We start from the raw sequence: 25,518 nt of genomic DNA on the forward strand, positions 1-25,518 counted from the left end.
GGCGCCCGCCGTTGCCCGCGGACAAAGCCGAGGGCAAAGTCGCGGGCTAGTGATGTCACACACATTAAATCAATTCTCAATCGAAGGTGGACACTTTTGGTAGGCGTTGTTTAACTCCTTAACATATAACGGAGGATGCTAAATGTAATTAATTTGTGACAGATTAGTTTTTATTACCTGATACAGTACTAAAACAGAAAATGGCTGACGCTTAGATGCACAGTCAGAAAAGAAATCATAGGTTAAGGGGTTAATGCACGTTAGCCAACATACAAAATAATTGTTTCTGTTAACAAAACTGTACGAATCTCTACTAAATTGTTTAAATACGTCATTAATTAGACACTCCCGGTAAATATTCATGGATCGATACAATTTTTAAACTTACCTTCTCTCAATATAATCTAAATTTTTCACATCGAGATAGACTCGCCCACTTTTTTACATCTTCGAAATTTATTACAATATGTCTACTAGGTTAAACATTGCTATAATAACGCTGTCAATAAGAAAAAGTCTCTTTAGACATGTTTGACTATAACTTCGGTCCGTTGCCCATTTTTGACGACACTTTTTTTCATAAAATATCACAAATGGGCACTTGCCCGCGGAGGCGCAGCTTGTTGCCCGCCGGGCAGTTTTCGCCCTGGGAAGCCCCCTCACTGCCCGTGCGGGCAACGACAGAACAGCGCTACTGTAAACGACCAATTCGACCCTCGAACGATCAAGCACGCGGGATTTTCAAAGCAAACGCAAATGAATGGACGCATCGCCGCAGAATCGCCAGGGTGTTACCGAGGATCGTAGAAAAAGCAGCTAATTACGCGGATAGAGCTCATCTCAGCGTGGTGCAGCTGATGAATTAAAGGCTGTATTGATTACGGTATTATAAGTCGCCGCGGGATCGTTCGAAAGGAGAGCGAGATACATACCAGTTGGAACATCTCCAGATCTCGAGCATCTAGGATTACTTTCCCTGGCGATGAAGAAAACGAGCGAGCGTGGATGCGTTTTTCTCGCAGCAGCCACCGTATAATTACAGCGTGTACAGCCCGCGAAAATTTGCTGCTTCCTGCGAGAGATCCTCTCTGCCTTCATAAATTCACCGAACCATGCTGCGCCTTTATTGCGCTACCGACAGCCTGATTTCTTTTTCTCTCTTTCTCTCGCGAACAGAGCTACGAGATATCGCAACTTCTCTCTACTCGAACGAAAACGACACCGCTGCTGCTTTGCTGCTCTTCTGTTATTACGTCTCGATGCTGTTTTACCGAGGCTCTTCCACTGGCTACCGCTCTAACTGCGTTCAACCGACAATTACTTTCGAATAAACGCTTGTTTAACCGGTGCACGATCAGTATCTTTACTTTTCAAACACTTCCTTCGGAATGGAGGATGAGGAGGCGAGTTGAGTGACGTTCGAACGTCTCTTCCGCTGTCTTTGTTGCGGTGAAACGATGCTCGAGGAATGGGTTATTGGATATTCGGGGATGCATAGTGGTTACTTTGCGTAAGAATTTTTGTACGAAGCTCGTGAAGATTTTTCAGGTTTTTTTGTGATGGAATGGTGCATTTTTCTAGTAGCGCTGTATTAGGTCATCCTGAAAGTTCCCGCGCATTTTTATTGAAAATTATTTTCATAATATAACTCCGTAAATTTTCAATATAAATTCTTCTAAAAATTCTGAGAACTACTTCGAACATACTTAAATATATATACAGAACGCCATTTATGTTCGGCCTACAGTTTCTGTTAAATAAATTCGCAAATATCTCGTGTTAAAAATGGTCGTTCAAACTGAAGATGCTTCCTTAATCGTTCCGTATTAATTTCTAACAGAAATGTGTGACACTGTGTCTCGACATTCCTACAAATAACAAATTAGTCTCCCAAAAAGCAAAATGCCAGAAATCCATCAAAGAAAGTGTAAAAAAAATACTGTTTTCAAATTGAAAAAGAAGAGAAGAAGCGAATAGCGATCGTAAGAAAACGAATTTCATCGAGAATCAAGCAACGCCGGCATTACTCGCAAATTTTCACCGATATAAAAAGTATCCTAATTCATCCCGATTTCTTCGTAATGCAATTTCAAAAAACCGCAAATGACCCGCAGAGGCTGGGGAATAAAAGTGAAAGTGTCGCAGGATGAAATAACGTCAACGATGTCCTCTCACCTTTCACCATTCGCGTACAGAGATGTATTGTACGTAGTATCATCGATAAAATTCATATCGGATGAAAATCGATGCAACAGCTGTTTTTCGGTGCCATGTAAAAGCGAGAGAGGGTCGTGAAATGTGAGGAAGTGGAGTCTCGAAACCGTGTCGTAAATTTCCTTGGCACGGTTCCGTTACCTTGAAAATGTACCTTAATTGAAAAGACGTATTCTCGTTCTCGCCGCGCGATTGGCATCTCGCGATTTAATTGCACGCTCGAGGCTTCTCGGTGCGATTCCATTGCACCACGCGGCTATTGAACACCGACAAAATTCGTATTGAATTTTTTTTTTTTTTTTGGTTCAATTGATTTTTTTTTTTTTTTTGGTTCAATTGATTTTTTTTTATTTTTTGAAATGTTAAATATCGTTCTAAAATGACATACAGACGTCTGAACGAGGTCCAGAGTTACAAATCGAGATTTCTTTAACCCTTTCGTTGCTATTGGCGCTTATAGGCGCCAAACTGTGAAAATTTGAAAATTTTGAAAATTTGCTTGCGCACATGTTGCAGCCTTGCGACACACTTCCGTCTTAATTTAATATTTAATTCGACCCTTTACACACGTCCATCTTAATTTAATAAACGGAATTTAAAAACGAAAGTTACGGAAAATGTGAAGTACGTCGATAACAACGAATTCTACACCCGTGGTTAAAAATGTAGTCTGCCACACACGTTACGTATTAAAATTCGTCGTGAAACAGTGAAAGGGTTCAAGTTTTTTTTTTCAACAAACGTTGTTTCAATTTTTCACACGATATTCGCAGCTGACTGAAATTTCGCAAATTTCTCGTGCACAGGCTTTTTCATCGAGCCACGAGACATAAAATGAAGCGCAGACCCTAAGGTTTAACCTAAGGCTCGAACAATGAATTCCCCTTTTATTTCGGCTGGCTCTCCCTTTCTCTTTTTTTTTTTGTCTGCTTGCCTTACCAACTTCTGCAGGGTCAGGTCCTTCCGGTCTTCGTAGTATCTACACACCTGGACGAATTCCAGGGCTCCTCCTTTAGAGTCAACCTTCCAGACTTTTCTTCTCTCGTGAAAGAGAGCCTGAAAGGTCCTCACCTTTTGTCGTTCTATCATTGTTCTTCCCTGAATTCGATTTCACCAGACTTTCTATTTTCGTTTGCCTGCTAGAGAAGTGTCTCTTTGAACCGTTGCGTAAATTTTTATTTTTTTTTTTGTGCAGCGTTTGTTTTTCTGGTTTTTATTTATTTCGGTTTTCGTTTGGATAACTGGTTTTAGAGATGAGAGAAAGTACCGTAGGATAAGATGAATGGCACTTAGAAGCCAAAGTGACTAACTCTGCAAAGTACGGTTTATGAAATTTGTTTTATTTGGGAAAAATTAAGCAGCAAGCTCGGATGTCATTTTTTATGCTAAAAGTGAAAGAATATTGGAAAGTGGAGTTAATCATTTTGCCTCCTGAGTGGCTCGCTTCTTTGTGCATTACAAAATGCAGATTTAAAATTGAAAGTAACAGTTCTGGGTCACAAATATCTTCGTGATTTTCTGTGGAGAACGATGCATCCAAAATATACCATTCCACTTAAAACAAAATATTGCAGTTATATCTTTTATTGCGATATTTAAAATTTTAGTTTCAATGTTAGTACAAAATTTCGATTCAGATGCAGATAACTGTTTTGTAATGTATATTTTGCAAATTGAAAAATAAAATAAAATGAAAATAATTTGCAAAGAAATAAAAATCGTATGTCAAAATTTGAAGGATACTTTTAAAATAAAATAAAATTGTCGATAGAAAAACAAAACGAAACTTTGCCTCCTCCTGTATTTCTCTCACAAATCTACCACTTACAAAAAAAAAAAAAAAAAACGTTGAAGAGTAATATAATTTGAAATTATTAGAAATTTACTAAATTATTGCTAAATTTACTTTCTCTACGAACATAAACAGGTGTCCCAATATTTACGAACACTAGTGTATGTTACTAACGCGAGAATGTTTTCCGTACCACGATCCTAAACAGCGAATTGCTTTTCAGATGGAAACCGAGGTGCGGACGCTCAAGCAAGAGCTGGTTCGTACCCAGGAGGCCTTGAAGGTAGCCACAAAGAGATGCCGTGATCTGGTGAAAGAGCTGGACAATCGTACGGCGAGCCACGAGTCCGAGAAGAGTCTTCGAGATCAGCAGCTATCGCGAATTCTTCGTGCTCTGTTGGTGCTCGAGGCGAGGCTGAAGCAAGAGCAGAAATCGATCAGGCAGCTACTTTGCGAGAAGGACAATGTGATCAGGAACCAGCAACTTGAAATCGCGAGGCTCAGGCGTTTCACCAAGAATTACATCAAATGCAAACGAGACCAGACTCTTGGTAAACCGTCGATGAAAGTCGACACAACGACCAACATAGAGAATAGCGAGTTGCAAACATCTAACGTCGATGTAAGTTACTGCGAGAGAACTGCAGATTCTCAGTTTCATCGTGGAACAGAATTGTACAAGTTTGACATAAGTTGTAAGGCGTGAAACACAAGTTCTGTCCCTTGAAAAAGTAATCAATCGAATAAAGTTGAAACAGCTCTGTAAACAGAATTCTTTAACAAATTTCATTCGTCGAAAGAAAGAAAGAAAATGGAATATTTCTACTAATAAAATATCTCGAAAAATGTCTCTCAACCGAGAGCAAAATATTCCCATTGTCACCTGAAAGTCGATCAAAATTTTACTCCTCTCGATCTTATGTCATTCTTGAAATCTGCACAATTCGCTTCGCGTCGAACGGAAACCATTCCTTAACGAGCTCTCCGTTTCATTTTCCCGTTGCAGGCTAGCTCGAGGCACGACTGCAGCATTAGTAAAGACATTGAAAACCTGAAGTGCGAGATAATCACGAAACTGAATCCATCGGAGGTGCCTGTTGTTGTTCTGGACGACCTGGACAGAGGAGTGAAGAAAACGCATAGCTTTGCCGGCAGTGATATCTCGAAAACGAGTCTGACAAGCAGCGAGAACACCGATGTGTCGATTATTACGACCACTACGGAGGGCAGTCCGTCGTTGCTCAGTACAGAAGGTTTCTGCGAGGGTGAGAGTACAGACGTTTCACCTGGTTCCACCTTGAACAAGTCCAACAGATGTACACCGACAATGGTGACCGATAGCGAGAACGAGACTACGATGATCTACGACGACGACGACGACGACGACGACGACGAGATGATGATCGTGGAGAACGGTTGTAAATTGTCGAGAAGAAAGGCTGGAATTGGCAGGTCGAAGACGCAGAAGGCTGGTGGCAAAGAGACGGATGTGATCGAGACTACGAATATCGCGAGGACGGAAAGTAAAGACGACGGGATGGATTGTAATTTTGTGTCGGAGGACGAGGAGAAGGAGCAGGAACCTATTTACGTGAACGCCTGCAATGAGGCGAACTCGAGGAATCTCGAGCACACGGCAAATGTGGTTACGGAAATGCCGAAGATGAACGAGGATTATAGTAACAACAACAGTGGCGACAATACTGGGAATAATAATAACAGTGTGTAAGTATATAGGGATTTTGAAAGAAGATTCTTGAAAGATGTATGTAGAAGTGTATTTTAGTTGGAAAGATATTTTAGAAAACGTTGTATTTCATGTTTTAGAGGAGGAAAGACTGAAGTGTGTTTTTCCCAATAAGATTTCTTAATCGTCACTTCCCTGGATATGTCGTAGATTGTATTATTTCATTGAAAATAGAGGAAAGTGTGAAGGAAAAGTTAAATGGTATGTCAAGGATTACTGTGATGTCATTTCTATTTTTATAAATGCAATGAAATGTCTGTAAAGTGCTGTTGGTTACGTTCATAATAGAATAGTTGTATTCCCTTTTTAAATAAGATTCTCCTTTAAACTTATTTATAGGAGCTATAATTTATTTTGAACAATGTTCAAATATTTTACCATTGTATGATACTTTAAATGCAGTTATTACAAGTATCGTTTATTTTTTAAATGAAAAAAGAAAAATGCAGTTACAGTAACAAATATACTTTTCCTTCATCATTTTTTCCATTCGCACTAGAGGAAAGTGTGACTCGTATCTTCCACGTAATGTATTCCATAGAATAACATTATTTTTACAGTTAAAGCTGTTTTGCCTTAACTGGCAAACATAATACAAATACTTGAAAAAGTAACTTTCCTTCTACATAACTACCTTTATCAAAATGTTATTAATAATGAAATTGTAAGAACTTCGCTTACTTATAAAATAAAACTCAATTTGGAAATTTATATTTTTTTACAGACCTCTGAAAGTAGAAATGGAAGAGCAGAACGTAGAAGAGACCAGCGGGAACTGGTACAGCGATCCAGACGAGGACAAGATCAACGACGACGTCTTTAGACACAGCACGTACCGACCGAACAGCAACCATAATTCCGTTTTGGAGTGTGTCAATCAGATTCTCTTGCGAGACATGGAGGAAGAAGAAAGCATTCTTTCAGTCCCTAGAAGGTTTAAGCATCGAGGAAGAATCGTACGGTTTCAACCAGCCAAACTATCAGACATCGAATCAGTAGGGTCTGAAATGGAAAGAAAGAATTCCGAAGAAGGCATTATAGAGACAGAAACAGCCAGCAGCGAGTTTACCGATGTTCCCTCCAACAGTTTTGAGCCAACTGCTACTGAAGACGAGTTCGGCATGAGCCTCACTCAAAATGTTTCACCGTCAAACGTTACAAGCAAAATTACGAATCACGAGTCCAGCCTCGAGGAAGAATCAGAAGTATCGAAGGCTATTCCGATTATTATTATAGAACCAAAGGTCGAAGTAGAAGAAACGAGACACGCGACTTTCTCCCCTTCGCAAGTAACACAGAAGTCAAAGACGTCGGTGAACACGGGAAATCCACCTTTGAAGTTAGAACGAATCGAGGAAAAAACATGCCTGCAGATGTCTACGAAAGGACTGACTATAGCGAAGAATCTGGACTACGAGGACATCGAATCACTTCCAGAAATTATATCGCCACCACCGAAAACGCCACCAGCGTTGCCTCCTAAGCCACAGTTCAAGAACAACACGCTGATCCTGAAGAAGATACCTAGTCCCTCGTTCTTAATCGACGAGACTCGAAAGAAACAACAGCTTCTCGAGTCCAGCTCGTCTGAACATAGTAAGAAGATTTTCGGTTTTATATCTTCTCCTTTGAAATCTGCCGGGATTAACGTAACGTCTGCAAGAAGCTTAAACTTCGACGAAACTATTAACAAGGTAACAGGGAATAACGAAGAAGGAAGCTTCTGGAAAAACAGGTTTAACAACGTCCGCTCCTCTTTCCAAACGCGACAACAGAACCATGAAATTAGCGGGGAACAGAAGCGGAAAATTCCCAGGGTCACTAACATCGTTCGCCATTTTGAAGAGTTCAAAATCGGCGGTGAATCGGAGGATCAAACGAAAGAGCGCACGAAGACGAAAGAGAAACATATTCATTCGGAGTTCGATCAGGAATTCGACATCAGACAGAATTTCGAAGAGTTTAATCTAGACGAGTGCGATCTATCGGACGATCCGGATCGACCGGAAGGCGATGGATCGGAGAGGCTTGGCAATCTTGGGGCGATGGTCGGTCAGAATGAGAAAACTGCCGCAACCAAAGACAATAATAATGTTCCTCTTGCTGCAAGCAATTCAAGCAGCGGTTACGATCATTTCCTAGAAGCAACGGGTCTTAGCAATAAGTCCATACTGACACCCTCGAGGTTGCTGAGCAACCACAAGAGCATGCTGAAACCGAAAGACGTGAAGTATAAGAACAAGATCAAAGCGACCGCGGTAATGGAGAAACACGGCGTCTCCACGACGAATAATACTACACATGTCAGGCATTGGACCGGGCCGTTTGTCTGACGACTGGCTCAAGTTTTTCCAAAAAGTCTGTTCCGACAAGATGCATGTGACGAAGGAACGTAAATTGGAAAGCAAACTACAATCAATGACTATGACATGAATTAGTAAAAGTTCAAAGCGTGTTTCGAATACGTATTTTTTATAGTGTAAAATGTAATTCTGTAAATTTGATGTCCTCTTTTCTATCTTTTCAATATGATGCTTTTATCAGATTCTTTGTTACTAGGGAAATTGAGAAACGTAAGAGTTAATTTATTTATAGTAACCTCAATTTAAAGAATACTTCAATGTGTTGTATATTTTGATAAAGTATTTCTTACCTATTTATACCATCACTAATGAAATCGATGAAAATAATTGATAGTAATGTATGTTAGTTTAGCTTTTTCGCTGTGAAGTGCCGCGAGTAAGTTTGTTTATCGCGGGGATTAATGTTTTTATTGTGGGAACGTTTTTGTTCTGTTGTTTTCTACAGAAAATCTTAAAAGAAAAATTAATATGAAAATAATGATGCGTGTTTTCATTTCATTGTACTAAGTGAAATGAAACAAATAGACGAATTGATAATACAATATTATTTACATTTAAATTATTCTGTGGCTTTACATTAACCCATAATTATATTCGTGCTGCATAAGTCTTACTATCATAACATTACGATTATTAAATTTCTATCGATACTGCAAACAATTTATATTTAAACTTTATAGCATTTAAAAATTCGTATGCACGTAATTATGGGTTAATTATTTGTCAACATAAATCATGTAAAAGTGAAAAAATGCGTAATCTATAAAACCAGTAAAGATACTGAACCAATTATTATACTGAATATAGGTACTGTCAAAAATCATTTCAAGGATAAAAGTAAAACTGTACTTGTTTTTTTTTTTGTTGGTAATAAAATTAAAGATGACTTTATTGAAAGATTCTTGCGTTTGATTAAGAAATAGGAGTACACCAGTACATGTTAAATATTTATGACGATTTATAAACAACTAGAACATATAATACAATCATATATATAACTTCTACTATCTATAAAAATACAACGCAACTCTATAAAAATACAATGCTGGCTGTCACTGGTATCAAAATCTAAATAGGACACGGAAGAAAAAAATACTTCAGAAAATGGACAATATTTAAATTCGAACATTTCATCAGTAAATGTTTTCAAAGGATTCCATTTTCACGGATTAGTATGAATCACTCGTTCAGGCACTCTATTACACTTAGCTAGTGCTATATTATCAATACAAATGTATAGATATAGCTGAAAAATTGTATGAAGAATCACACAATTAGCTTGGCACAGTGGTTTCTTCAAGTTTCTCTTTCTGCACGAAAGTCGTAAAAGAACTGCAAAACATGGTAAAAGGTAAGAACATTAAATATATCAATATATTGCTAATATCCATTGAATATTTGTCTCACCTCCTTATCCAGGTCTTTCTGAGTCCAGACTTTAATCACAGGAAGTTTATTCTATAAATGATACAATTGTTAAAAATGAGTAAAATAAAACACAAAAGACAATATATTATCTTTGTAAAAATAACTTACTGTAGAAGAATCAGAATGAATACTAAGACGTGGATTAAGAACGAATGGGACTCCGTCCAAGTCGGAAGATCCTGGCAATGTACCATAAATCGATGTAGTTCCGACAATTGTTGATGTAGTAGGTGGTTGCGGAGCAGGTCGTGTTGGTTTAATTCTTGCGCTGGGACTTAGAATTTCATAATCTCTATCATTAGATTCCTCTACATCTTTTCCTCCACTCCCACTAATTTGTGGATAAATTCCGTTTGTTGGTTTTGGCGAAAACTTTGGTTTTGGTGGTCTTTCAGGGGGTACTCTATGGGGTGTTCCATTGGATGGATTTGGGGATGCATTTTGAAGTAAACTGTATATAAAATATTATGTATAATAATTTTTAAACATTGATATAAATACATATATCTCAATTTTTGTTTAAATGAAAATGATACTTACTCTATATTAACATATGATTGTGAGGTTGAATTCCCATTTACAATATCCACAGTTTTGTAGCAAACACAAACTCCATTGATGACACTAAAATAAAATTTAAACATAAAGAATAACTTAAGTTTTACAAGGTTTTACAAATTTACTGTTCTTTATACATACCCAGCAGCAATAAACCCATTTGGTGCCATTTTAGATGTATAAACCTTATTTGTAATCCTACTACATATGATAATATCAGTAACTGCTTTCGAGCATGATTCCTTATTTCTAATTTTATAGCACAACTGTTTCTTCCTCCATGCCTTCTGTTCTAAAATCCATTACTGCAATGTACTAAACGAAAAATCTTTCCTGATATATAAGATTTTGATCAGTCTTACGTATGCTCACTTGAATCTACAGTATAAGCAATTAGGCTGTATCCTTCTGGTGGACTCTCTCGTTCATTAATGACTACTATATCTTCAACCACATGAGGTAACCCTTCAGTCTTTGAAAAACATATGTACCTGCCTTTCTTTTTAATAAAAAGTCCACTTTCTCTCCATAAATCAGCATCAGTATCTTGATCATATGTTCTTGACACCTAATGGTAATATAATATCAAATAATTCCAATGTATAATTTTAATAATAAGTATTATTAAAAACAATGGTACAAGCATCAAATAAAATATGTTAAAAATTTATAAAAATTGTTACTTACCACTGTAAAATTTGGTGGACATTTATCTATGTCTTCAACAACTCTTATGGCTGTAATGGGCCTGTCATCAGGCAATACAGATGACAATTGATGAACTAACATTTTGTTGCAATTGGTCTTTTTAGACATTGTTGCAACCCTATTAAAAATATATTTATAACTTCTCTTATTCACAAGCTAATATATATAAGTTATCATTTCATAGATAAGACATTTATTGCAAAAACTCTTCTGAATAGATGAGACTTTGAGTACAATACCAAACAATGCTTTCAATTTTACGATTAACACAAAACATTACACAATTAACATATTCTAATCACTAATTACACAACAAAAAACACTTTACTGACATAAAGCACTCTTCCACCAAAGTTCATTATACTTTGATTAATTAGAAGTGCGTGGAATGTATGTAACTATAGGCTTCCCCTACTTTATCTCGATGACCTATTTTCGATCGATAAAAAAATTTACGGCACACTGAAAATTGTTTCCACTAAGCATTTTTTAACTGATAAGAATTTCGTTCATGACGGTTTCGAAACAATGAAAGTGAATTAATTAACGAACGACATGCTATTTGGTATGATTAATTTAAAAAGTATTCAAGACAAAAAAAAAAGTATTGCATTTAACATTCATCAACAATCAATGACATTTGTGCACTTTTAAATTTGCTTACCTTTGTAAATATTGCGCGATACAATTTACGAACACTGCATATTTACTACTGCACTTATCGTCGTACTTTTAATTAATCAGTTAATTAATCACAACGAAAGAACACGGTAATTTTCGATCGAGTCACGATTGACTCGCTCTTCCTTTGACACGCAATCGTATTCTTCAGAAAACTCATTCGTAACACAGAGAAGATACTTCAGTACATGTGAATAAACATAGAAGCGGCAAAGAATTGACTGAAGAGAGAAAGAGAATAGGAGAACTAAGAAAGAGAAAAGTAGCTATCGAGAAAAAGATAAACGCACCTATATATAAATTATCAATTGTTTCATCGCAAGTAAGTAGTGTAACATTCATGCACATTTAAGTAATATTAAAAAAAAAAACTCGATAAGATAAGTACTGATGCTCACAAACACTGTTATTCATGAGAATAATTTTCTTTCTCTGCCCCTTCGTTGAATGTTTAACTAAATTGATATCAATGACATCACTTCTACCACTACCACAACCATAATGACTATCATCTTAACTGACTAGGGTAGTTGTGTTCAATAAGCTAACCTCTGTTTCCGTTCCTTTCACGCCGTCAAACTTTACGGCGTTTTTCTTCGTCCTCTCTATGCGATTCGCTTTTGCCGGATGTTCGCTTGATCGTACACGTCGTAGCAGATTTAAATTGAGTTAGTTCGTTTTCCAAGCGATAAGAAAATGGATGAGAATCATGCGCCACCCCTTCATCAGCATTCTTATTATAAACAATATTTGTGGAAAATTTTCAACACAATTTAAATGTACAACGTCGTAACACTTTCCTCCATCGTGGCCATGACACTCAGCTTTAGTACCGAAATTAAAGAAATGGTATAGCGTTTTGTTTGTATTGTCAATGTTTTTACATAAAATCCACCATGACTGAAAGTTATTTTACCATTACTATAAATATTTTATGTTTAATGATATTATTTATTCATCAAATTTATTTCATAAATACTTTTAATTTCTAAATATTGGAAGATCCAGATGGCGCTGTTATGTATGCACCCAGAAGTGCAGCATGCGACGCAAAAATTTTTATTTCAGTTTTAACATCGAGGGGTGTCGAGTCGACTTGGGCTTTTGGTAGAAATTCGCTATGAAATAACGGTATAATGTAAATCGTTATATTACGCAAATCAACTATTCTTCTACAGGTAACACAATATTTTAACTACTATAAAAATATTTGTTAAAAATACATTGTAACCTTGGTAACTTGAATCTCAAAGGAAGAATTAAAATCATCGAATTATGCAGGTTTTTTTTCGAATTATGTAAATTTTCGAATAAGAGAGGTTTAGCGAACGAAAATTCGACTTACAAAGGCTTTGTACAAGGGTTAGTATTTAGAGATCAGAAATTAATTGCGTACGTATTTATTGCAAATTTATACTTACACATATAATATGTACATATAAACATAAAGAAAAGATAAATTTTAAATAAAAAATAAATTACAGTTTGCTAGTCAGTAATTTGAGTTATAAGTCATTGGTTCATTAATATTTACAACACAATAATTTATTTATTTATTGTGCTGTTATGTCTGTATTAAACATAAAAGACATTATACTCACATTTACAAGTACCAAAATGAAGTAACTAGTTATAATTTTTACACATTTTTAATTATAAACTAGAGAGATTCAATTTCTGTATGAGAGGTCAATCCAGTTAACAGATTAGCTATGGTGATGATATAGGCTATTGCAAATATAAAATGTACAATATTAGGGTGTTACATTTCAATACTACATGAAATAATTTCTTTGCAATTGGATATGGCTAAGAGTTTTACTATGGGATACACAGTGTGTATATTGCATAGAGTATTACTATAAAATTATCTAAGTGTGATTCAAATATTGAAAGAAATAAATATGGATATATTACAAAGCATTGTTGATGATTTACATGGATATGACACCAAGTATTGCTGATGATTTATATGGATATGATACTAAGTATTCCTAATAATATATATGGATAGTATTGATCAAGTATTGCAAAATAATTACATATAGTTGTTAGAAAATATCATCAATACATATTATGGATATGATAAAGAGTATTTAAAATAGGGTACATATAGTGTTAGGGTATTATTTTTTAGTACTACATGAAATAATTATTTGTATGTGGATACACCTTTGAGTATTACAGTGACAAAAACAATGTGTATATCTCACAGAGTATTGCTTCAAAATTACAAAGGTATGATTCAAATATTGCAAAGAAAGGATATGGATATGTTAGAAAGTATTGCTGATGATTTACATGGATATGACACCAAGTATTGCTGATGATTTATATGGATATGACACTAAGTATTCCTAATACTTTATATAGATATGACATCAAGTATTGCAAAATAATTACAGTTGCTAGAAAATATCACCAATGCATATTATGGATATGATACAAAGTATTGCAAATATGAAATGTATAGTCTTAGGATAGTATTTTGTTAGTACTATATGAAATAATTCTTTTGCATGTGGATTACAGTGGTAAAACAATATATATATCTCACAGAGTATTGCTTCAAAATTACAAAGATATGATTCAAATATTGCAAGGAAAGGATATGGATACGTTAGAAAGTATTGCTAATAATTTATATGGATATGACATCAAGTATTGCAGAATAATTACAGTTGTTAAAAACACCCTGTATATTATAAACAAAATCACGTGTAAAATTTTTCACAATTGAAAGTTTACCGTTTGACCGTAAATTAATATTAATTTTTTTTTTATGTAGTTTAGAAATATAATTCTGAGTAGTACAGCGTTGTAAACTATTTTCCTAAAAGTGTTTAATACTTAACTCAAACCAAAACCGATACCTGAATGTCTGAAATCTAATTATAACGGTTAATACAGTAAATTTTAAAGAAACATTTTATTCCCTTTGTATTTTGTATTCCATTTTGTATTCGCTTCCACTGCCATCTTGTTGCTATGCAATCCCCACTCCTTCCAATTTTAACGAATCCATGAACGCGACTATGCAGTACGCCAATACAAGGGTGTAACTTTTTCGCGTATATTATTAGTTCGTTGGTGTGCCCTTCGAATGTGCGCAGAATTTCTTTGTTCATGGATAATTTGGTAGTTTTATTACGGGTGCAATTTTTTATAATTTTATTTGATATGTGTGAACTTTAATTATTGTAATTTTTCTATATAATAATAAGGTACTCTTTATATATCGTTATACTTACATTTTAATTCAAGTTATTCTTAACCTTAAAGAAGTTTTACAGGTTCATTTTCATGCATGCACAACTTTTCTACTGTGTATCGCAGAAATGAAACACGACGATTCAAGTTATTCGAAAGGCGATGAGAAAGGGAGATCACGCACTGAAGATCATGAAAAGGCGGGTTTTTATCCAAAAACTGAGGAAGAACGTCGACGACAACGTAGACGTGAATGGAGCATACAACAAGAACGACTACGACAACATGAGAGGTTGAGAAGGAAGAAGATTTTAGAATTTGAAATACGTTATGCTCGTTCGAAAGGTTTACTTCATCCCAGAGGAAGATGTTTTCATTATAGTTGTAGCAAGAGTAAAAGCAAGTCTCCAGACAATCATCATAGAAGAACTTCTGAACCAAATGCGCCTAAAACATCCATAATGTCTGAAAAGTAAGCATAAATTATTTAAAATACTTTTATTGAAGCTGTTTTAAATTTAAATGAGAATTAAACTTACAGAATTATGTAGGATTATGTAGACAATGGTACTTGATTGTAATATTATTTTTATACTTATTTGTGTCCTATTGAAAAGTATAATTTTACTGTTAATTTATAAGAAAAATTGAAATTTTATTGATTTAAATTGGTATTGCAGATTAGAACCATCAGATGGTACAATACCTTTATTTAAGGGCCCAGAAGGTACACAGGTTAATGCTACAGAACTACGAAGAATCAAAGTAGATATTCATAGAAATATTCCTGGAAAAACAGTGGCTGGTGAACTTCGACGAGACATTGTCAATCCTGAAGATGTAGTGCTCAAAAGAAGAGCGGGTAAAGTGATACTTTTTACTACAATTATCTAACAACTTTCAGTCTTTCAATGAAGAAGTATCTAAGTTGGATATGAACTCAACATGGAAGATCTGAAGATTTTCATAAACCCCACTGTCTACAAATTCAAGTTTCAAAAAATTGTATGCTTTGTAATGTAAAGCTGGGAACTTTATATTAAATGACAACATCAGAAGAATGACAACATTCTGAAGAATGACAAGATTCTACAGACAAGAAGATGATTGATTTTACCATCATATTATACCTTCTGTAACATTCAACAATTTACTCAACTTAGTTCATGAAGTTAATAATGTGTTCTTATTTCATCAAGGATAAAGAATGTTTGGAATACAACGTTGGAGTGCAGTATTGATCACAATGTGCAATACGTAAGCACATTTTTTGTCTTAAATGCTTTAAGAGTGCTTATATCTTTTGCTTGCTGCTTTATTTACTTTTCTTTTTAGTGAGTTTGCACAAAGAATTATGCTTTTAAAATATTTAAAAAAATAAGATTGTTTTTGAAAAACTAATTTCTAATGAAATGCCATACATTTTTTTCTTGAATATTTTGTGCATTCTCCTTATGCTTTGTTTTTGGATTGTTTGCATGCATAAAAATGCAAAAATTTTAATGCTTTATTTATTGAAAAAGAATTAACTGGAAGATTTCAATTACTGTGGTACATTATATTATATTTTGCAATTTCAACAATGGAAGAGGTACAATGAAACAGTAACTTCTACAGTGGAAGACTTTGTATGCAAAACTCAATATTAAAGTTTGTAACTCTACACCGGAAGAATAAAAATTATGTATTAAATTTTAGAATATTGAAGTAGATAGTCAAAATTAAGTATGAAATGTTAGAATTCTATATTGGGTTAAGCATAGTGGTCATTTCAATTAACTCTATATAAGTTTAACCTCAAATAAAAAATATGTATATTATTAAATGTTAGAGAATTAAATTAAATTGAAATAGAATTTTTTTTTATAAAATGTCCATCAATCAATTGATTAGATAAAATATATTAATTAATTGAATACAAAATGTTTAACTCAAAAGTGGGGTAGCAAACTATGAAGTTATGCATCAATGAAGATGAAGATTTTTAAATCACTCTGGAAGATACAAAACATCTCTGAAGAGCCTTAAGCAAATGACTTTTTTACATAAAAATCAGTTCAATTGTATTGTACTCTTTTAAAACAGATTATAATACTTTTATAGTTTTGACTAAATTTATAACAAGAAAAAAAATCAAATTTTCAGTAATTTGAATAATATAATTTTTACAAACAATTTTATAAGTATCATAACTGGCACTCAATAAAGTTCTAAGCCTTTTACTCTGAACCACACATTTATTGTGGAAAATGATTTCTATTTATAAAAATGAAAATGTACATACATTTTTCTTTTCTCCATGCATAGACAAATATTAGTAGTCAAATGATGTAACCTATGTTTTTAATACGAAATATATATTTTTCAAATCTCTTTTGAATTCTAATATGAATTTATTAATATAAAACGATATTAAGAATAATTATATTTCTATCTACTTCATTGTGTCCTTTTACAATTTTTATTAATTTGATACATTTATAACAAAATGATCTGACTTACAATTGTTCAGAGGTAGCCAGTTTATTTATCTACACACTTTAATATTTCTAAGGTCTGTTATAGCTGGTAGTGCCACATAATTGCTTCTTTCATATTCATCTACTTTAAGTTTTTCTTTTATAAATAATTTTACTTAAATATAGGAGAGGGATGCAAACCTATATTTGAAAGAGAAGAAATAAATGGTGGAGCAAATACAACAGAAGAAATTGTGGAACATCGTACAATTATGACTGTAAATAATGAAAATTTAGGTACATATATTATTTACAATTTTTCTTTTTGCTACTGAATGTATATTCTGTGTCTAATACTGTACATGAAAATATTATTTAAATTAATGAGATATTATGTTTTTTTATTATACTGATTACTTTGTCATTTCATAAATATTAATTTTATTCTTAAAATCCAATATGCTTATAATTTTTAGAGAACACATCGAAAACGGCTAAAAAATATACAGGCTCTTCAAGCTCTGTAAGAAGTTCAAGTCACAGTCCTCGACGCATATCATCTCGTCATTCCAGGTTTGTGTGGTTAATGGTTGTAGACGTCTGCAACATAACAAAACCATTACAATTAGTGTTAAGTAATTACCATTTTAAGTTTTATTTATAAGATTACATCTATGAGATATGATTTTACAATATAATATGGATATGATTATTAGTATACAGTTAATTTATGAAGGAAAAGGTTTCTTATTTTGCAAACAATATTTTCGTTCATAAATTACATTTTGTATACAAAAATTACATTGAGTATTGCTACTGCATTTATATAAACATTAGGTGCATTTTTATTGCTTCATACTAGCAGGGTCAAATTTTATTGTGATAGGCAATTACATGTTTTATTGTTAATTGCATAATGTTGTAAGTACATTTGTATTTAACAATTAGCAAATATACGTTTATAAATCTTTCATTATTAATATGTAAAATAAGAAAATGTACAGAATGTAAAATATTAAAGGTTTTAATTTAAAACACATTTAGGTTCATAGTAAACATACATTTTCATGTGTGTGTTTTTTATTTTAGGCATGTGTTGCTTTGTGTTACTACAGTTTGTTTTGTTTTAGCTTTACTAATGCTTCACAAGGAGAAAAGAAGACACAGAAAATGGGACAAGGATATGATTTTTATTATATCTGACTGTATGCATATGTCAATACTAGTGCTTATGCTTTTTTTTTTTTCCTGTGCGCATGTATCACTCAAGGAAAATGCAAAGATACAACAAAATACTCTTACATATATGAGTAAATAGTGAATTAAACTCAATTTAAAAGTAGTATTTTTGAATGATATGGACAATATTACTATTTATATTTATATTACTTGAGTTAAAATATTCTATAATTGAGTCTATCAAGTCCATTCCAACAAAGTACAATAAAAACAGAAAAAATTAGAATGTAAATTTACAGTCTTTAAAAATAATTTTTGACAAAAAAAAAAGCAAGGCATATTTTTTGTCATGTTCATAGAATTTTGTACAAAAAAAGGTTTTTTTTTTAATTCAGGTAAAATTGATGTTAATTGTTAATTGAGGTGAGTAATTTGTAGTTTTAAAACTAAATTTATAGTTTTATACTGTTTATTTGTAATATATATTATTCTTTACTTTGCATAATCCTAACAGTTTTATGAAATTACACAAGTTAGATTGATCACCAGCTTTTTTTCATAACGTATTTTGCACTATACACCAATTACAAAATTGTTTCACTCGCTTTTCTCAACTTTTAAATGTCTTCTGGTAGAAACATTTAGTACATGTTTTTTAATTTGTAGTAAAGTATAAGTGCAAGTATATTCAATGTAAAAATTAGAAAGAAGGACAAAATTAATATTTCAAAGCATACAGAAAATGGTTTTCATTGATACAAATTAACAAATAATTTTTAATACACTACAGTATTACAGTTACAAGCAATGATTACTATAATACATAAGTTATTTTATTACTGTGAGGAAAATATGCACGACTTAGTTTGTTACCATTAATTTTTATTATTTGGTAATATAAAGTAACAATTTTATTATATGGTAAAAAAAATTTGATTAATGGCTTAATAATTGGACTCACCATTTGATGGAATTTATGAATCAACATAACTAATATGGATATTGACTAATATGGATAAAAGTTCATAAAAATATGAACCTTACAGAGTATTGCGTTATATACATAGATTAAATTTTATATGTAATACAAAAATATGGTTAAAAACTAAGTTCTTTTTAATTAATTATTTTTCTTTAGGTGCACAGATCAGAAACATGGTAATGGAGAAAGTTATAGAACCGATAGGTATATATTATTTATTGTAATATCTTATATTTATGCAGTATATGTATATTTTTTTAATTTCGCTGTATCAAATTGTTATGTGATGTATTCAGGAAAAGAGGTCGCAGTGAAGATAGAAGTAGAAAGTACAGAGAAAGTTACAAGGAAAAGGGAAGACGACAACCTCACGACGTAAAAGAGCAACATTTGCGAGAAAGAAAAAGTCGTCGTGATTATTCACGTTCGAGGGAGAGAGATTTTCATCACAGGTACGTTGTAAAGTACGTGAAATATCACATTTCTTTAAAAGCAAATTATACAAATATCATCGAAAAAATAGATCGTTTAGTTATGACAAATCATACGGAAAGTATAGAGAAAGGCCAGGAGAGCGATCTCGAGATAGCTCTAGAGAACATAGACTACCACCCGCACACTATATCGAGCCAATTCCTGTTCCGATTTATTATGGAGTAAGTAATTAATGTTCGCACAAAATATTATAATCTTATGATGATATTAATTTTCATTTATTGATTATTAGAATTTTCCTCCGAGACCAATAATGGTTGGACCCTTGGTTCCAATTCGGGGACAGGTTCCTTTAGGTGGTAATAGACATCCTATGATGGGTCCATTGAGACCATTTCCACCAAGATTTATTTCTCCAGATATGTATAGATTGCGTGCACCCCCAAATCCTAGTATGTATATTTATAAATTTGTAGTGATGTATATGGTAGGACATTACACTAATTATTTATTTTCTGCACAGGATTTGGTCCAATATATTAATGAAACGATTTGTGGCAAAATCACGACGAGTAAGAAACTAGGGGAATTATTTTATGGTACAATACGTAAACGTATGGTACTTAACGCACTAAATATTAATCGACATTCTAGAAGAATTCAAAATTCTGATGAATATTATAAGGGGAAGGGGATGCATTATGCATAATTCAAGATACATTTTTTTAATGTATTAGCTATATAAGTAGCATACTATATTTTTTTAACTGCCTTGTTATATTATAGGAATCCTATATGTACTTGCCATGTTAAAGGTGTATGTAATCACTTGTTAGTGATTTTTTTAGGTTTTAATTACTATTTTAATGGATATGTGTATCTTATAGCTATATATAATGTTTCAATATAATTTTACAAAATTCGGTTAAAATGTTTTCTGTTTTATTATGTTTGTATGTAAAAATTTTTTAAGGGTGATAATGTACAAGAATTTTATAAATTGGCAGTTATGAAACACTAAATATATGAAATGTTTAGAACAAGCTTGGTAACTTCATTTTTTATGTTTACAATAGTAAAAGTATTTGAAATTAAATTAGTTAATAGGCTTCATGTAAATATGTGCCTAAATAAAATATATATGAACATATTTTTGGATCATATAGATGGATTTTGATTACATCACTCAACTAATTAAAAACGCTCATAGAAAGATGAATGCGTATGTCAAATTGTTTGCAGGATAATGTAATAAGTTTTCAGTCGACCATCTGCCACCGGTATGTGCGGGCTGTAAGTAGATGCGTCGTTCGTTTTATGGCGGAAGTATTCAAAAATTTAGTGCTCACAAATCGTAAAATTTACGTGAAATTAACAGATTGAAAAAACTATAAAATATGTATGAATTTATATATGAACCACCACTTATCATAATAAAGTTTTTGTATGTATTTCATACGTTTGTTTTCACCATTTTCTATTTCACCAATAACAGTGTAGATGTGTAGTGGATATCTAACGTGACACAAAATTGCAAAAGTTTTTAACCTTCAATTGTTTATTTAATTCAAATTTTTGGGGTTTCTGATGCAGACGCCTTGTTTCGCTATTTTTGAGAATTTCAATTAACACATTGTTCCAGCTTCAGTCGAGTATCTAAGTTAGTAGTCTACGTCTAAAAATCATTTCATAACTACAGCAGACTATCCGCACTTCGAAGTCATTTGCCAACGAAACCATTCCCCCTTGAATCCACTGCTACGGAGCATATATACCACTACCTTACCAACTGGAAATTCTTAAAGTGGGTGGTATAATCGCGAACCAGGGAGGGCTGCCCAAGGGCAAAGAAACATTCATCGTTCATCATATTATCGCCCACCTTTGACGATTACATATAAAATAAGGCTAGCAATACAATAAGATATCAGTATCAATCAATCAGTAACACATAAACATAACATTAATTCAAGCATCAAATCATTCAGAGTTGCGAACAATTACTAACATTATACATACGGGATACATTAGGCTTTCTTGTTTTCACAAATTCATAATTTCAATTAGCTCCGTCCATAGAGTATTATCGGATCGAGCAGCGGCGTATCGTGAATAATTAAGGTTTAAATATATTACGTTGCAACATAAGACTTGCCATGTTCCCGCAGCTCCGATTATTGTGAGTATTTTCTCTGATGCGAAGTAGTTAGTAAGTACTTACCTGTATATATCATCAAACGTGTTACTCAACATAGATCAAGGTGAAAGAGTCAGAATCGATTGTTTTTTTATTGTTTCTAGCGTGCGTTTTATACTACACACTGTGTTTTGTTTAAAAAGTTTGAAAGATTAATAATTCCTTTTGAGTTTGCATATGAAATCTAGAATTATGTCACGTATGTGCAATAATTCGAGAAATAATTATGTTGTGTATGATTTTAAAAAAAGGTAAATTATCACAGCATTGAAGTACTCTCGTTATTTTGTTTAATCTACAAATCTATCGATACTATCGGTATCGACATTATCTGTCGATTCATCAGTTTTTATGTGCACATGAAGAAACGCGATCGCGTGCTGTTAACACGCGTGCGCAAATACATTATTCTTTTTCCTTTTCTCTTTGTCTCTCCAACAGATACATTTTGCTTCATATCATTCTTTTCCGTTTTTCATATTTCAGCTTTTTCTTTCTTACTATAGTAGTATTCAATTTAAAAGAGAGGTAATAAAATAAGTTATCGACCGCTCTGTGGACTCACTTCACGTCATTATTCATGATATACACACATGTATGCTGCATTTCAACGTAGAATATTTTAATCTAACGAACCTTCCAAATGTTTCTTCTTTCAAAATAGTTTAATTTAATAAACTCTGTAACCATTTCTATCATTTCTATTTTGTGACTAACCATTTCAAAAGTGAAGGCAATGGCATTAATCAAAAAATATTTAGAAGGTCAACTTTATTGTCACATTAATTCATTATAAAATTAAAGTATACAATCGGTGTAAAGTAAGGTGTGAACAAATGATTAAATAAATTCGATTTTTACGTTCATTTAAGCAAATTGTAAACCAATGGAATTTGCCCTATAGTGTATGTGGTTATGCTACCAAATCACACATTGTGAACAAAACACTTGTCCTTAAGAAATAATAATAAACGCAAAGACAAAAGGAATGCTACTTTGTTTGAACTTTTGAACATTGGACATCGACTACCTTGTATAAATAATTAACAATATTCACAAGTTACCATATAAAGCATATTTTACCATAATTGTTGATGAACTTGTCCATTTGAACTTATTGTGTTAGTATTTATTTTCATTTTGTATAATGAAACGAGAAACGTTAACCTCCATTTCCTTTATTTACTTTGCAACGTAATACAAAAAAAAAAAAATTAATAAACGTGATTTTTTAAAATGAATTATTCTCTTTTAGATATGAACATCTGGAACGTGGTAATAAAGAAATGTATAGAACCAACAGGTATAAATTGTTTATTGCAATTTCATATATTTATGCAGTTTTTCAATTTCCCTCCTATAAATTCTTACGTAACATATTTAGAGAAAGAGATCGCAGTAAAGATAGAAGTAGAGAGTACAAAGAATGTTACGTAGAAAAGGGGCGACGACAGGCTGAACCTCGAGACGTAGAAGAGCAACATATACGAAAAAGAAAAAGTCGTTCTGGTCATCCACGTTCGAGGGAGAGAGAACAAAGGAAATGGGAGAGAGATTCTCATCACAGGTATATCGTAAAGTATATGAAATATTACATTTCTTCAAAAGTAAATTATACAAATATTGTCGAAAAAATAGATCGTTTAGTTATGACAAATCGTATCGAGAGTATAGAGAGAGGCCAAGAGAGCGATCTCGAGAAAGGAAAGAAAGAGATAGATCTAGAGAACGTAGACTACGACCCGCACCCTATATCGAACAAATTCCTGTTCCTATTTATTATGGAGTGAGTATTTAATGTTCGCATAAAATATTCTAATTTTATGATGACATTAATTTTCATTTATTGACTATCAGAATTTTGCTCCAGGACCAGTAATGGTCGGACCCTTGGTTCCAATTCGGGGACAGGTTCCTTTAGGTGGTAATAGACATCCTTCTATGATGGGTCCATTGAGACTATTTCCACCACGATTTATTTCTCCAGATATGTATAGATTGCCTCCACCCCTAAATCCTAGTATGTATATTTATAAATTTGTAACGTGTATGATATGTCATTATTATGACACTATTATTTATTTTTTGTACAGGATTTGGACCAAGGTATTCATAAAACGATTTTTGGCAAGTGTAAGTGTACAATACATATATGTATAATACTTAACGCACTAAATATTAGTCGACTTTTTGCAAAAATTAAATATTCGGATAAGTATTATAAAAGGATGTGCTTAATTTCAGATACATTTTATGAATGTATGAGTTATACAAATGTATACTTTTTAACTGAAATGTTACATTATAGGAATCCTATATGTACTTGTAATTTTAAAGGTGTATGATTTTTTTACGTTTCAATTACTATTTAAACTGTATTTAACGTTCAAAGATAATTTTGCAAAATTTGATTAAAATGTTTTATACTTTTTTTTTTATTTGCATTATCTCTAACACGTCGTGTGCTATCTGAGCAGTATATCATTGAATTTGATAGCGCAATGGCAGTTAGCAACAGGTAAGGATGTTTCTCTCCAGGAATAGTTAGAAGAATGCGTGTAACGAATTTCCCGCGTGATAGTGTTCTAAGTTGTCAGTCGACCACCAGCCACCGGTACGTGCGGATTGTAGAGGTTGCGTCGTACGTTCTATCGCGGAAGTATTCAAAGCTTTAGTGTTCACGAATTGTAAAATCCGTGAAATTAACACGTTGTAAAAATTATAAAATAGGTACGAGTTTATATATGAATCTCTTATCATAATAAAGATTTTATACGTACTTCAATTCGACACCCAGATTACTAGTTTTTCTTCTAAAATAATTTGAAATAACCGTTATTTATTAGTTTCATATTTATATGCAGAAATGATGAATGATCGAATTAATGAGTTAATTCATAAATTATTCATGAACAGACATAAAATTGTGACATTAACACATGTCAATTTAGTATAATTTACAAATACGAAGTATTAGTATAAAACTTACTTTTTGTATAACATTTGTTTTACTGTTTTACTAATTTATAGTTTAAAGATATTATCTTATGATGTTTAAAAATTTCGTGTATACTGAATTGTTTATTTAGTACACACTCCAGTTGTGAAAAAATTTGGTTATGTGATATAGGTTTTAATTTAATAGTTTGCGATTACTTGACATTTTTACGAAGTGTTTTATGAATACCCGTTCGTTTTTACCTTTTTCTATTGCACCAATGACATTGTAGATGTATGTAAGCAGACAACTAACTTGTCACGAGATTACAAAAGTTTTTAACCTTAAGCCTTTTGCCGTGTCCCTGTAGCTTTGATTGTATTTTATTTTCTTTGATGCGTAGTAACTGTCACTACCTGCATCTGCCATCGAACGTGTTTCTCAACGCAGATCAAGGCGAAAGAGTTAGAATTAATTATTTTTTTTTGTTTAACGTATACGTTTAACACCATTCACTGCTTTATGCTTAAAAAAATTTGAATAATCAAAAGATAAGGTTTGTTTAAACAAACTTGAATTTAAGTTATTTAATGTTGACATTTTAGTCTTAATAATGATTTTAACTTT

The 25,518-nt window shown here is 32.8% G+C and overlaps 5 protein-coding genes across 5 annotated transcripts in view; 4 read left to right on the forward strand and 1 right to left on the reverse strand.

Annotated features, from left to right (window-relative positions):
* The first annotated feature begins 4,229 nt into the window (after window positions 1-4,229).
* On the forward strand, window positions 4,230-8,086 carry LOC108576760 (zinc-regulated protein 8-like). Its single transcript, XM_017939819.1, has 3 exons — window positions 4,230-4,628; window positions 5,013-5,731; window positions 6,478-8,086. Exons 1-3 carry the CDS (start codon window positions 4,230-4,232, stop codon window positions 8,084-8,086), a joined length of 2,727 nt encoding a protein of 908 aa, XP_017795308.1.
* Window positions 8,087-9,381: 1,295 nt separating this feature from the next.
* On the reverse strand, window positions 9,382-10,924 carry LOC108576766 (multivesicular body subunit 12B). Its single transcript, XM_017939825.1, has 7 exons — window positions 10,790-10,924; window positions 10,475-10,670; window positions 10,244-10,394; window positions 10,085-10,168; window positions 9,653-9,995; window positions 9,524-9,574; window positions 9,382-9,448 (listed from the first exon to the last, which is right to left on the reverse strand). The coding sequence occupies exons 1-7, from the start codon at window positions 10,916-10,918 to the stop codon at window positions 9,413-9,415; spliced, it is 990 nt and encodes a 329-aa protein (XP_017795314.1). The 5' UTR covers window positions 10,919-10,924; the 3' UTR covers window positions 9,382-9,412.
* A 3,590-nt stretch (window positions 10,925-14,514) lies between these two features.
* Window positions 14,515-20,444, forward strand: LOC108576769 (arginine/serine-rich protein PNISR-like). Its single transcript, XM_017939828.1, has 11 exons — window positions 14,515-14,715; window positions 14,785-15,173; window positions 15,382-15,428; window positions 15,501-15,563; window positions 17,347-17,457; window positions 17,637-17,733; window positions 19,478-19,525; window positions 19,618-19,773; window positions 19,845-19,977; window positions 20,049-20,208; window positions 20,280-20,444. The coding sequence occupies exons 2-11, from the start codon at window positions 14,830-14,832 to the stop codon at window positions 20,297-20,299; spliced, it is 1,179 nt and encodes a 392-aa protein (XP_017795317.1). The 5' UTR covers window positions 14,515-14,715; window positions 14,785-14,829; the 3' UTR covers window positions 20,300-20,444.
* A 1,396-nt stretch (window positions 20,445-21,840) lies between these two features.
* On the forward strand, window positions 21,841-24,298 carry LOC108576749 (female-specific protein transformer-like). The gene is made up of 7 exons (XM_017939805.1): window positions 21,841-21,935; window positions 23,209-23,256; window positions 23,338-23,520; window positions 23,592-23,739; window positions 23,811-23,993; window positions 24,047-24,086; window positions 24,198-24,298. The coding sequence occupies exons 1-7, from the start codon at window positions 21,913-21,915 to the stop codon at window positions 24,296-24,298; spliced, it is 726 nt and encodes a 241-aa protein (XP_017795294.1). The 5' UTR covers window positions 21,841-21,912.
* A 298-nt stretch (window positions 24,299-24,596) lies between these two features.
* Window positions 24,597-25,518, forward strand: part of LOC108576758 (protein pinocchio) — a 70,907-nt gene continuing 69,985 nt past the window's right edge. Inside the window, exon 1 of the mRNA XM_017939817.1 lies at window positions 24,597-24,683. The gene's annotated coding sequence lies outside the window, so the exon portion shown is untranslated. The remainder of the gene's footprint in view (window positions 24,684-25,518) is intronic.

This window comes from Habropoda laboriosa, unplaced genomic scaffold (genome assembly GCF_001263275.1).
Source record: "Habropoda laboriosa isolate 0110345459 unplaced genomic scaffold, ASM126327v1 scaffold447, whole genome shotgun sequence".
Taxonomy (NCBI): Eukaryota; Metazoa; Arthropoda; class Insecta; order Hymenoptera; family Apidae; genus Habropoda; species Habropoda laboriosa.

What these genes read in the sequence shown, in the direction of transcription:
- LOC108576760 (XM_017939819.1), top strand. Translation starts at nt 4,230, where the DNA reads ATGGAAACCGAGGTGCGGACGCTCAAGCAAGAGCTGGTTCGTACCCAG. An exon ending in TGCAAACATCTAACGTCGAT is followed by an intron (nt 4,629 to 5,012) that starts GTAAGTTACTGC and finishes TTCCCGTTGCAG; the next exon opens with GCTAGCTCGAGGCACGACTG. An exon ending in GGGAATAATAATAACAGTGT is followed by an intron (nt 5,732 to 6,477) that starts GTAAGTATATAG and finishes ATTTTTTTACAG; the next exon opens with ACCTCTGAAAGTAGAAATGG.
- LOC108576766 (XM_017939825.1), bottom strand. Translation starts at nt 10,918, where the DNA reads ATGTCTAAAAAGACCAATTGCAACAAAATGTTAGTTCATCAATTGTCA. An exon ending in AATGGGTTTATTGCTGCTGG is followed by an intron (nt 10,169 to 10,243) that starts GTATGTATAAAG and finishes ATTTTATTTTAG; the next exon opens with TGTCATCAATGGAGTTTGTG. An exon ending in CAATCATATGTTAATATAGA is followed by an intron (nt 9,996 to 10,084) that starts GTAAGTATCATT and finishes TTTTATATACAG; the next exon opens with TTTACTTCAAAATGCATCCC.
- LOC108576769 (XM_017939828.1), top strand. Translation starts at nt 14,830, where the DNA reads ATGAAACACGACGATTCAAGTTATTCGAAAGGCGATGAGAAAGGGAGA. An exon ending in GAGAGAGATTTTCATCACAG is followed by an intron (nt 19,774 to 19,844) that starts GTACGTTGTAAA and finishes TCGAAAAAATAG; the next exon opens with ATCGTTTAGTTATGACAAAT. An exon ending in CTGTTCCGATTTATTATGGA is followed by an intron (nt 19,978 to 20,048) that starts GTAAGTAATTAA and finishes ATTGATTATTAG; the next exon opens with AATTTTCCTCCGAGACCAAT.
- LOC108576749 (XM_017939805.1), top strand. Translation starts at nt 21,913, where the DNA reads ATGTTCCCGCAGCTCCGATTATT. An exon ending in GAGAGAGATTCTCATCACAG is followed by an intron (nt 23,521 to 23,591) that starts GTATATCGTAAA and finishes TCGAAAAAATAG; the next exon opens with ATCGTTTAGTTATGACAAAT. An exon ending in CTGTTCCTATTTATTATGGA is followed by an intron (nt 23,740 to 23,810) that starts GTGAGTATTTAA and finishes ATTGACTATCAG; the next exon opens with AATTTTGCTCCAGGACCAGT.